General features: G+C 42.1%; 3 protein-coding genes across 4 annotated transcripts; 2 read left to right on the forward strand and 1 right to left on the reverse strand.

Moving 5' to 3' along the window:
- Positions 1-921: 921 nt before the first annotated feature.
- ATbp ((A+T)-stretch binding protein) lies at positions 922-3,051 on the reverse strand. 2 transcript variants are annotated; one of them, XM_017179456.3, is made up of 2 exons: positions 2,781-3,051; positions 922-2,712 (listed from the first exon to the last, which is right to left on the reverse strand). In XM_017179456.3, exons 1-2 carry the CDS (start codon positions 2,958-2,960, stop codon positions 1,651-1,653), a joined length of 1,242 nt encoding a protein of 413 aa, XP_017034945.1. In that variant the 5' UTR covers positions 2,961-3,051; the 3' UTR covers positions 922-1,650. The 2 variants fall into 2 exon arrangements, with proteins under 2 accessions (XP_017034945.1, XP_017034936.1); XM_017179447.3 differs by having other exon boundaries at positions 922-2,715.
- A 340-nt stretch (positions 3,052-3,391) lies between these two features.
- LOC108083599 (uncharacterized) lies at positions 3,392-4,530 on the forward strand. The gene is made up of 2 exons (XM_017179468.3): positions 3,392-3,611; positions 3,677-4,530. The coding sequence occupies exons 1-2, from the start codon at positions 3,519-3,521 to the stop codon at positions 4,358-4,360; spliced, it is 777 nt and encodes a 258-aa protein (XP_017034957.1). The 5' UTR covers positions 3,392-3,518; the 3' UTR covers positions 4,361-4,530.
- Positions 4,531-5,430: 900 nt separating this feature from the next.
- On the forward strand, positions 5,431-9,761 carry MFS10 (major facilitator superfamily transporter 10). Its single transcript, XM_017179490.3, has 2 exons — positions 5,431-6,615; positions 7,660-9,761. Exons 1-2 carry the CDS (start codon positions 6,408-6,410, stop codon positions 9,213-9,215), a joined length of 1,764 nt encoding a protein of 587 aa, XP_017034979.1. The 5' UTR covers positions 5,431-6,407; the 3' UTR covers positions 9,216-9,761.
- Positions 9,762-12,147: the final 2,386 nt, after the last annotated feature.

Consider the following 12,147-nt stretch of genomic DNA (forward strand, 5'->3'; position numbering starts at 1 on the left):
AATTCTGGCAGCTCTATAATCGCGGAACGGGATGTAGGAATAGGCTAAAGATCAAAGAGAATCGCCGCTAGGCGCTCGCTCATCCTGCTATGCTGTGAGGCTACTTCCCTATCTTCGGTTGCCCTTCACATGCTCAAAGATCCCGAAAATTACAACGGTGCCACTCCGATGACGAGGGGGCTGAGGGGCTCCTCTATTCCCTTGCGTCGGCGCGCTGCTGCTGTGCCCGCTTGGCGGTACGCCGTAGCATCGTTTTAGGCGGTCCGCTGATTCCGCTAAGCCAGGCGAACTCCGTTACGCCACCTTCGGCAAATTATCCGATTAATTGAAGTGTTCTTTGGTAAACCACATTTTTTGTGATGTATTGTGGTTAATGGAATTATCTAGGGACCGCTCTGCACCTTTCCCTCTGCCACGATTGGAGCTGCGCTAATACTCCCTAGATGGCGCCAGGGAAATATATTTTAACCTCTGCCATTAAATGCGCCACCTATTGAATTTCTAGGAAATTTCCGAATGAAACTTGGGTTGTTACACTTAGGGAAAAAAACTTTTCTTCTTTCTTATTTTCCAGGAGGCTTTCATGCCAAGTCTGCAAGCCACTTAAAAATGTCCCGGAAATAGCCGGAAAGTCTGCACCCGTTCCTCGAAATAACCCGGACCCTGTTGTGCCCCCCGTCCTTTCCACCAAATGGAGAAAGGACCCTCATAGTTGTCTGCTAGATCTTGTCTGAAAAAAAAGACTAGAAAAAAAGTCTACCTAGGGCAAGTCAAAGGAATCCTTTTCTTGGGGAGCTAAGGATTGGTCTTACCACAAACCATGTCCAATGTCCACATCCAAATAGTTTAGCTTCGTTTTATCCCTTGATTGACGCTCAGCAAGACAGCAAAAACCAGAAACATCAAAAGAAAAGTCTGTCCTTTAGTTTAAACAATTATTAAATGTATTTTCTTGTTCGCTTTGTTGGTTGTGTGTGTGTGTTTCGGCTGTTTGCTTGTTGCCTGTTGCCTTGGCTTGTTGCCTGGGCTGTGGCTTGCCTTCGTTTGATTGATTGATTGATCTAATGGTAAATACACTGTCGCGCACTGGTCGCAGTTACTAGGCAAAAGTGGGAGTAACTAACGTAACACGGAACCAACTGACTGCTAACCTCGATGTCCAATACGATATCGAGCTAGTTCGCATTATCTTAGCCACTATATAAAAGATTTGCATGTACATCTAGGGCGTAATTAAACGTTAATGGGAGGAAGGTTAACATAACCTCGCTCGGGCATTACCATTACATTTACAGGGGGAACTAGTCCTAAATTAGATACAATTATTCATATATTTGTATATATATATAACCGTATGCCGTCCTGCTGGCCAAAGGATTATCGTAGGGAAACCTTTACAACAATTTTAAGCAGCATAAAAAAAACCCTTTAAATTTAGAATGGAACTTTTGCAAACAATCTTTGGCCAGCAGGCAGACGTTGAAGCTACGGTTTCAAAATTAAATTTGAGTTGTTTAAACTTAGTTAGAAATTGCAGGGTCCGGGGTTCAGGGTTCAAGCTGCAGTTCAGAATCTGGCTAAACGAGTGATAGGGAGAAGGAGGATTAGGATTAGGATTTGGATGTGGGGTTAACTACGGTCTACTACGGCCTAGAAGCGCTGCGGCAGTATTTCGTTCTTGATGCCTCGCAGCGCATGCTTCTTTTTGCGGTGCGTGGACAGGTTGCAGGACTGCTTGAAGGATGCACTGCACAGCTCACAATTAAAGCGCCGCTCCTTGCTGTGCACCACACGGTGTAGCTCCATCCGCGACTTGTACTTGAACTTGAGCCCGCACGTCTCATAGTCGCAGACGTACCAGCGCTCGCCATCGTCCGAGGACACAGCGCTACCGGCACTCGCCGTCGTGCTGTTCGAGTCTTTGGGCAGCTCTTGACTGGCGGCTAGCATGGCAGCGGCCATGGCAGTCGATGGCGTCACATTCAGGCTGAGATTGGTGAGTCCCGCTCCGGTCTGTTGCTGTTGCTGCTGCAGCACGGCCGTCACATTCGGCGGCGTTGTGCTGACCGTGTTGGAGGTGCTGGTGCTGGCGCTGACACTCACAAAGCCAGGCGTGGGCGGCGGCGGTGGGACCACTGGTGCTGGGACTAGCTGCGGTAGATGATAGATGGTGCCCGCTGCTGCCGCCGCCGCTGCAGCCTGCATCTCCGGCGTCATGGTTAGTTGGGAGGGTTCGATTTTAATGTCAATGCTGCTGCGTGTGCTGCCCTCGCCGCCGCCAATGGCTGCTGCTGCAGCGGTAGCGGCGGCCACAGCATTGGCATGCAGCTCGGCCAGCTCCTTGGCCACATCCCGCTGCTGCTGTTGCTGCTGGAGTTGTTGCTGGTGAGCCTGCTGTTGCTGCTGTTGGTGTTGCTGCTGCTGTTGCTGCTGATGTTGGGCCTGGTGTTGCTGCTGAACCTGCTGCTGTACTTGTACCTGCTGCTGCTGCTGTTGTTGTTGTTGCTGCTGCTGTTGCGCCTCATGCAGCTCCGCCTCGCGCTGCTCCTCCTCGGAATACTTGGTCGAGCAATGGTACAAAGCTAAAGGCACTGTGACCGCCGTCACACTGCCCGCCCCCTGGGAGCCGCTACCGCCTGGCGTGGCCGCACCCGCAGCCGCTGCGGCCGCCTCCACATCGGTGAGGCAGTAGCTCGAGGTTCTGCTGTGCTCCTGCTACAGGAATAAGCCCAGGGATTAGTTTTTGGGGGTATTATAGCCCTTAAGCCCAGTGCTCTCACCTTGGCAACGCCATGCAGAAAGTTGTGCTCGTCCTGGATGTGCTTCCAGAACTGATCCTGCGTTTGGAGCTCCTCCTGGCACGTGTGGCAAACGATCCAGAAGCTGTCGCCCGACAAACAGAACTCGCCCAGCTTCGTGTAGATTTTGTTGTTCTTGCTGAGGATGCGCGGAAAGCCCATTGCGTCGTTGTTGCGTTTGTTTATGTTTTCTTTTATGTTTATGGCCCTGGTAGCGAGCTCTGGCCCTGATGCTGCATCCCCGTCGCCGGTTTGCCCCGAAATACCAACAGTTGTTTGTTGCTGGGCAGGCGTTTTTCACGTTTGAAGCTGCGGGCACACTAATTTGTGGCGGTGAAGAGAGCGGATTTTGGAAATTGTAAACATTAAATTTGTGATGAATGAGTGGGAGAAATATTAGATTTTTTATTTAATTAATTAATTAGATAATCACTAAAAGTGATTGAGAAATTTTATTAATAAAAACTGGCTCGAAACCAGTGGTTTCTTATCGATATTTCCTAGGTTTTTAGAAAATACCGATTAATCAATTAAAGGTGGTATTTCTTGTGTTTTAAAAAATACCAATGGGCGCCGATCATCTTCGTTCGATCAGTATCTTTATCTCTGTGTTTGTGTTGGTGTTTCCGGAGCTGATAAGGCTGCTGCCCCCCCAGTGTTTCAAGTGTTTCATCGTTCTTAATCGGAAAAGATTTATAATTTGCCAATCCGTAGCAGAGCATGGCCAGCAACAACAAAACCGCTTCAGTGAAGATCACCAGCAACATGGTCAACGAGCTGCAGTTGGAAGATTCCAAGGAGAAGCATGTCAAGGTCAGTTTTCGAGTTCAGAGCGAATATCAGACCTAACCTTGGCACCTTGACACTCAACTCCACAGACGTCGATTCCCAGCGATGGCAAGTGGTTATCGCCCCAGTTGATGATTGTGTTTGCCGATGGCGATCTTCATTCTGCCCGCCAGCAGTTGCTTCAGTCCCTACAGAATCCCTTTGCCGGCGAATCGGTGGCCACGCTGCTGCTCCAGGAGAGCGTGGCTGATCAGTTTGTGGGTCTAGTGGCCGAAGATCTGCGACCGCTTGCCAACGACGTGGCCAAGCATCCCAGTTATGTCAAGACTTTGGCCAAAATCGATCAGCTGAAGGCCAAGGTGGTCAGGGGAAAGAACCTAAAGGCAGGCGAGGAATCACCGCTGCTGGTCTATGACTGCGTGCACAGTTACCTGGGTGATGGCACCACCACCATCACCGGTGTGGTCACTCTGCACATATTCCGCACCGCCAAGGAGGCCGGCGAGCTGGCTAAGCGGGATCCTTTGCCCTATGGCCAGGTGAGCCTGTGGAACGAGAAACTGGCCAGTGCCTACGAACTGATTCCACGGCTACCGGGCAATGTTGTTGCTCTCAATTGCTTCAATCCGGATTTGAGTCCCATTAAGGCATCCTTCGATGCGGATCGCAACGATGTGGCTCTCGTGAAGAACTATCACTACGAATCCCTAGCGTTGGGCAATGGACAGCGAAGGATCATTGTCTTTCCCGTGGGCACAATCTTTGCCAACTAGAAACTGGAAGGCAGAAAGACAACAGGAAGCCACTACGGACAGGAGGCGGACTTCCAGTGAACAAATTCAGGTGCATGTTCAGAATTTACTTTGAAATTACCTCTTTTTAAGCATTTAAAATGTTAGTAATCTTTTTTTTTTATTGAAAATATCATAAAACCCTTAACAAATCTCGTCCTGAATGATGGGCAGGGGGCATTAGGGCAGGTCCAGGAGCTCCTTAGAGCAAGCAACAGGCATTTTGCTGACATGCGCGTTCTCAAAAGGAGCATCCAGGTACGCTCTGCATAAAATACACAACTCCCAGCAAAGGGTACACTGTCAGCTACAGTTGCGGTCAAGAAAATAGGTTCTATTTGGTGATGTAAAATTATTTTAAATTTTGTTTCGAAATTAAATTCCTATTAATTGATTAATTATCAGTTAAAGATTTTCATTGTATGTTTAGCATTTTTTTAACAAGGAAACTTATTAAGAATATTATTATTTAACGTTTTGAGTAATTTAGAAAAAAGTCTAATTGAGTAATTAGTTACATGAGCATAATAAATTCAATTTTTTCCTTTAAAAAATTCCCTTATTTTCCTGTAAAAAATTGCCTTAATATGAAAAGGTTTTTTAAAGAAAACAAATGGAAAATTTATTATTTTTATTTTTTAAGTAATTAAAAATTAAAACTTTAACGTTTTAGTTTTAATTTTAAATAATAATAAGTTCCCTTCTTTTCCCTAAAAAAAACTACGTTAATATGTGATTCGTTTTATTGGATTTTTTAAAAAGAAAACAAGAGAAATTATTATTTTTCCTTCTAATTAATTTAAAATTAAAACTTAAATACTTAATTTATTTAAAAAAAATGTTCCTAAAACTTTAAATAATAATTTTCCCAATCAGTTTCCTATACATAAAACGTAAGTCTCTAATTGATTTTTAGAAAGGGAAATACTTAAATGTTTTTTGCTCTTTTTTTTTGTATTTAAATAAATTCCACGTTGTACATTAGAGCTTTGTTACTCATAGTTTAGTTGCCATTACTAATGTATTGGCCACGGTTATGTTTAGTGTACTTCGGGCGTGTGTGTGTATTTGTGCAAATGTCTTGGCTCTCGCTCTTTTATTTTATGACTGTTGTTTTTTTTGCTGTGGGCAGTAACAAAAACCTTTTGCAAGTTTAGTTACAAGTACGATAGTTCCCATTTAGATTTCGACTATCTACGCTTTGTGTTTTTCATTTCCTCGTCCAATACAGCCAGTGTCTGTGGACGTGGGTGTGGGTGTGTGTGTTTGTGTGGGAAATAATCTGTTACTAAAGAAAGATATTGTATATTTTGGGTACTTTACAACAATTGCTTATCCTTCTCTCACCAGCGCTCGCTCTCTGTGTCTCTGTTGTTGCTTAATTCCAGTATTCGGCCCCTTTCTCTTTTTCGCATCTCTCACTCCCCCTTCTCTTCAGCTCTCTATCTCTCACTCTCTCCCGTTTGTGGCACCTCGGGGGTGACGTAGCTCACTTGGCTGCCATTGCTCCACTTTCACACAGCTGTGAGAGCGAGAGAGAGTGCTTCTAACTGGAGAGAGAGCAAGCTAGCTAGCTGGTTGTTGTCCATAGGCGTAGTGGAAGGGGTATAAGGGATTATCAACTTAAACTAAGATTTGTACATCAAAATCTACAAATATTCTCGTTTCATAAACTTTATTTTAATAAAAACCACACAACACACACAAACCCCCGGAAAATCCAACAAACTACGCCCATGCTGCCTTCGTTCCTCTTGTGGTTAGAAGCAACGTTTGTTGGCGCTTTTGTTTAGGTTTTTGTTGTTGCGCCAGTTGTGTTGTGTCAGTCTGCGCTGGTTCCCGCTGAAGTGGTGTCGTCGTCGTCGTCGTCGTCCGCTCGCTCTGTGTCCAAACTCCGGTTGTCTTTACCGCTCCCGCTCCAGCTAGACAACAGCTCCATTCCGCTCGATTTGCTCTGCTGCTCCAGAAAATGCGCTGGCAGCTGCAGTTCCAGCTCCATCTGCATTTCCAATAAGAGAAACGCCACCAGATGCCGCCGCACAAGTGGACGGATGAGTCGCGGGACGCATCCTGCTATTACCCGGACACCGCTGCCTCCCGTTTCCGGCGACCCTCGTCCTCGTCGAACTCCACGGGCTCCCAAGGAAGGTCCGATGACGAGGCCGATGACGAGCGGGAGGCGTTTTGCTCCGGCGAACGACCGCTGATCCGTTCCCGCGGCGCAGGAGGAGTGGAGGGTGAGTGTACTAGATAAGATATGCGAGGGAAAAATAGAGAATATCAAAAATTATTAATAATAATTTACATCGTTGAATGTATTTATTAGTCTCACTTAATTGTTAGAATATTATTTAGTTATTAAAATATTTTTCTACATGAAGTTTTAAAATTAAAAAAAAAAATTTTTTTAATTTTCATTTATTTTGCTCATAAATTTTAGTATTTAAATTTCTTAAAATAATATTTTTATAATATTTGTCTCTTATAAAATAAATTTAAAAAAATTAACAATTTTAGAAAAAATAGTAATATAAAAGTAAAATTTATATTTGCATAGAAATAAGTCTAAGGCTTATTTATAGATTTTTTTTCTAGAGGGTTCTTATTTTAGACATAATTATATCATACTTTTATATTTAAGTATTAAACTTCTTGGTTTTTTTAAGGTTTTAGTTATAAAGATTACTTATTTTAGACATAATTATTTATTATTAAGTTTTAAGCTTTTTTCTGGGTATTTTTTATAGGGTTTTTAGTTTGAGAGATTATTTATTTTAGACATAATTCTCTGAAACTAATATTGCTTAATTCTTTTCTCATCTTTTTGTAATTTTCTGGCTCTCAATTTCATGGAATTTCATTGAGTTCACAGCATTTCACACATTTGTGTTTAAAATCAGTTGAACTTGCTTAAGACAAACCGAAAGAAAGTGGCTAAAAACTAAACCAGGTTAATCACTAAGAACTGAAAAAACAAAGCAGAATACATATTTAAAAATTAAGCTGTATTTAAAAGCTAAAAGTTAAGGTTCCTTAAAAGGTAAAAGTAATAAGAGTTCTTAGAAAATTGTATAAATACTCAACAAAAAACTGTGATCTTTGTGATATTAGCAAAACTAATATAATAATATCTCTTCTAGTTTGTAACCATTAGCTAGCTTTATTTAAATAAATCTAAACAATATTATCCTACTATCTTAAACAATACATTACATTCCATCTAAGTCGAAATCATAACTATAAATACGCCTCCTAAATAATGATTTCCTCTCTCTCCACAGAGAACAACGATGCCTGCTGCAGCCTCAAGACTCGTCACATTTTCGGTTTCATGGGCTTCCTGGGCTTTGCCGTCGTCTACGCCATGCGGGTCAATCTCTCGGTGGCCATTGTGGCAATGGTCAATCAAACGGCCATTCCGCACACCAACTCCTCCGTAGTAGACACCGACACTTGTCCCATGCCAGAACCAAATCGCAATGATAGCGACATCAATCCGCAGAAGGAGGGCGAATTTGTGTGGGATGAGGCCACGCAGGGCTTGGTCCTTGGCAGCTTCTTCTATGGCTATGTGCTCACCCAAGTGCCCGGCGGACGAATGGCAGAGCTCTATGGCGGCAAAAAGATCTATGGTTATGGCGTATTGGTTACGGCAATATTTACGCTCCTCACACCGCTGGCCGCCCACTGGGATCTGCCGCTGCTGGTGCTTGTCCGCATCCTAGAAGGCATGGGCGAGGGCGTAACCTATCCGGCCATGCATGCCATGCTGGCCCACTGGATACCGCCGCTGGAGAGGAACAAATTTGCGGCTGTAGTATATGCTGGATCCAATATTGGCACTGTCATCTCAATGCCCCTGGCCGGTTGGCTTTGCTCCTTGGACTTTTTAGGCGGCTGGCCGTCTGCCTTCTATATCTTTGGACTGTTGGGCATCTTGTGGTTCGGATGCTGGATGTATCTGGTGTACGATAAGCCGGCCGATCATCCCAGGATCTCGTGTGCGGAAAGGGAGTACATAGAGGGAAGTTTGAGAGTGATTAGCGAGGCAGAGCTACACCTGGAGACGGAGGAGGAGGAGGCGGACGAGGAGCAAGCCATTCAGGCCGAGGAGGAAGTTCTTTCCGTTCCGGACAGATCGAGGACACAGAGGTTGCCTGCAGAGGAACCCATACCCTGGCGATCGCTGCTAACATCCGTGCCCCTGTGGGCAATTCTCCTCACGCAGTGCGGCCAGGGCTGGGCCTTTTACACGCAACTAACGGAGCTGCCCACCTATATGAGCAACATCCTGCACTTTGACATCCAGTCAAATGCCCTGCTCAATGCTGTTCCCTACCTGACCGCCTGGTTCGTGGGCATCGCCTGCTCCGCCCTCGCCGATTGGATGCTGGCCCGGCGCTACATCTCGCTGTTGAACTCGTACAAACTGTGGAATACGGTGGCCTCGGTGGTGCCATCGCTGGGCCTGATAGGCATCATCTATGTGGGCTGCGACTGGGTGTGGGTAACCTTCATGCTCGCCGGCGTTGGATCCTTTGGCGGTGCCGTATATGCTGGCAATCAGATGAATCACATAGCCCTTAGTCCGCGATATGCAGGCACCATGTATGGAATAACCAATTCAGCGGCGAATATCTGCGGTTTCCTGGCGCCCTATGTCATCGGTTTGATCATCAATCATCGCGAGACACTGACTCAGTGGCATGTGGTCTTCTGGCTGGCGGCGGGACTAAATATAGCGGGGAACTTTATCTACCTGATCTTTGCCAGCGCCGAGGAGCAGAGCTGGTCAAAGGCCCGGCGACGCGGCAACCCACGATCCTTGCGCGCTTGAAGCGTCCAACTATTTGCTATGATTTTTGTTTTATTTTTTTTTTTTTAGCCTAGATCATAAGCATTTGTGATAATTCCGATATATATAGTACATATATATACATAGAGTATATAGCCTATGGACTCAAAGTTGCTTCCGAAAATTGAGACCGAAACTAGTGCTACCAAAAGGAACGAAGATGGAACGAAATTTGATGTTAACTGTTTTAGTGCTCGGTGTCGTTTTATATGGACTTTTGTTATGCTAGGCGTCGTTTTTTTTTATACCACTATATATATATATACCAACCCAACTATATAGTAGAGTATATATATTTATATATCGAAGATATATAGGTACAATACACCCACATATTCAGCTTTAGAAGGACATTATACACAGCTATACACATACCAAGTGTTAGACCTAAGTAGAGCTAGTGATATATCTGTATACACATACCATGGATCTATGGATACTTTGTAAAACTGTAAATGTATGCGAGTAACCAAGTCTGTGACAAATGGATTTTTGTCGGAATAATAAACAAGCACAAACATATCGAAAACAAGGTGGTTTTCATAAAGTGTTGAGAGTTGAGGGGTTTTTATTTAAAGATTCTCTTTGTGTTTTGTTATAACAATCCCTTATTTTTCTATTTTTTTTGTCTGGGAAGTGTGTTCGTTGAGTGCGCTTTCTAAGCGTTTTTTACCCCAACGTTTTCATGCATACTTTTTGGCTTTAAATTAAAATTAAGCTTTATAAATAATAGCTTTTGGAATGCTTTAATAATTATATACAAATATATATGTTCCCAGAATAATCTTTACTATAAAGATCTGCCTGGGTTCTTTCATGACATTGGATTTAGATAAAAAAAAAATATACTTATAGAAATTTTATTTTGTTATTAATTTGATTATATTATTACTTATAGTCTATTATAATTTTTTATATTATATTACTATTTTGTATATTATATTATTATTATATATATTATATTAATAATTTTTATTTTATTAAATATATTATAATAATAATTTGTAGGTTTTTAAATAAATTTATTTCATTAGTTATACACTTTCAACTATTTTATATTTATTATTTTCTTTATTTTTTAATATTTTGATATATATTTATATCTTATTTTCTGTGAAACATTTACCCAAAACTCAAAATTATTCAACTTCTTAAACCTTTCTTCTCATAAGCTTTCAATTTTTAATAACATGCATATATATTTTTTATTTTCCAAGCTTAATACTTCCTTAATCCAACCTTTTCCTGTGTTTTTTAAATCCTTCTTTTTCCTTAAAAAGTCCGTATTTTCTTTGTGAAATTCGTTTGACCAAAGGTTAAATTTTTCGGTGATTACATATGTTTTTTTTTTCAAGTTTTAAGTGCAGCCTCCGCACGCATTTTAGTTGTCGGAGGAGCGATTACAGCTTGGCACAGTTTTGCCACCTGTCCGTCCGTCCGTCTGTCCGCCGTCCGGTATGAGCCATCACTGGCATCATCCACGCCCCTTTTTCCCCCACTTTTTCCCGGCCATTCATAATGGGTAAGTGACATTGCAGTTTCTGTGTCGCCGCAGTCTCTCACGCGGGTTTGTTTGTATATTTTGCGCTTTGTTTTATTGTCAATTTTCTCCCCATTGCATAACGATTACTCCGTAGCCTCCTCTAAGCCCCTCTCTGGCCGATCCGATCCGCTCTGATCAGATGAGAGTCGAGTTCCCCGGTGAACTTCAGCGGGGCCATAAAAACCAGAGCCGCAAAAGTCAAGTGAAAATATTTTGGCGCCGCTGTTATAACAGCGAACCTTTACCTTTACCTTCTCGCTCTTCTCAGTGCACTGAGAGAAAATTAAATATGTGTCAAATTGTTATTATAGTTATAATTTTGAATCGAAGTTTATTAGGCAGTGAATGAGGCATTTCCAACCCTTTAAATCATATATGTATATTCTTGATCAGTACAAAAAAGCAGCGTCGATCTAGCCATACTTTGCGTAGTTATTAATTTTTTTATTTTTAATATTCTTCCCACGAATTATTACAAAATTTTATAATTTTATATGTCGTTAAAATTGTTAAAGATACGCAAAAAATTAAATTTAAAAAATGCTAAAATTAGTATAGAGATTTGAATTTAATTCATTTTTGATTTAGTTATAAATTTTTAAAATTTTGATTTTTTTCAGTAGTTTTTTTTTTCAATAAAAACTATCACAAGTTCCATTTTTCTAATTTCTATATTTCCTAATAATATTAGTATGTCCTTCTGAATTCTGTTCCCTCTTAATTTTTGTCCAACTTTTTTCCCCAGTGCACACTCACCTGTCCCGTCTTCTGTCCCGCTTACTCACGCAACCTGTGCGCTCATTTAGCCGTGCGTTTGCGTTTTTAATTAACGGTAGTTTCTTCTATTGCCTCACGAGAGATTGCAAATGAAGTAATTATAAAAAAAAAAACGAAAAAAAAACGAAATAAAACGCCGTCAGATGAGGAAAGAAGTTGAGATAAAAACCAAAAAAATATAGCCAAGAGTTACGACCGAACATTCGGTGCAATTTCATCCCAAAATCAAGCTCTCTCCTAGCAGCCGCGGTTTTCCTTTTGCCAAGAAATGCGTTCATGGTCAGAGTGTCAAACGTGACGCAAGACCAGGCGCAAACAGCAACAAAAACAATTAACAGCCAACAGTAACATCAACAATGGCATTAAAACAATACAAAAAACTGAAGAACAACTGAACAAATGAGCTCAATGAGTGATCCAAAACAAAATTATTTGTGCAACTAAATATTTGGTCGAATGATTTTTAAAGTGTCAAGAGCCATTGTTGCGAGTGCACTTCCATAGAGAATCAGTTGATGAAGCCGAATGAAATATTTTAAAAAGTCTAGAAACTATGAAACTATATATGTATGTTGAGGCCTTGAGATTTAATAT

The sequence above is a fragment of the Drosophila kikkawai genome, chromosome X (assembly GCF_030179895.1).
Source record: "Drosophila kikkawai strain 14028-0561.14 chromosome X, DkikHiC1v2, whole genome shotgun sequence".
Lineage (NCBI taxonomy): Eukaryota > Metazoa > Arthropoda > Insecta > Diptera > Drosophilidae > Drosophila > Drosophila kikkawai.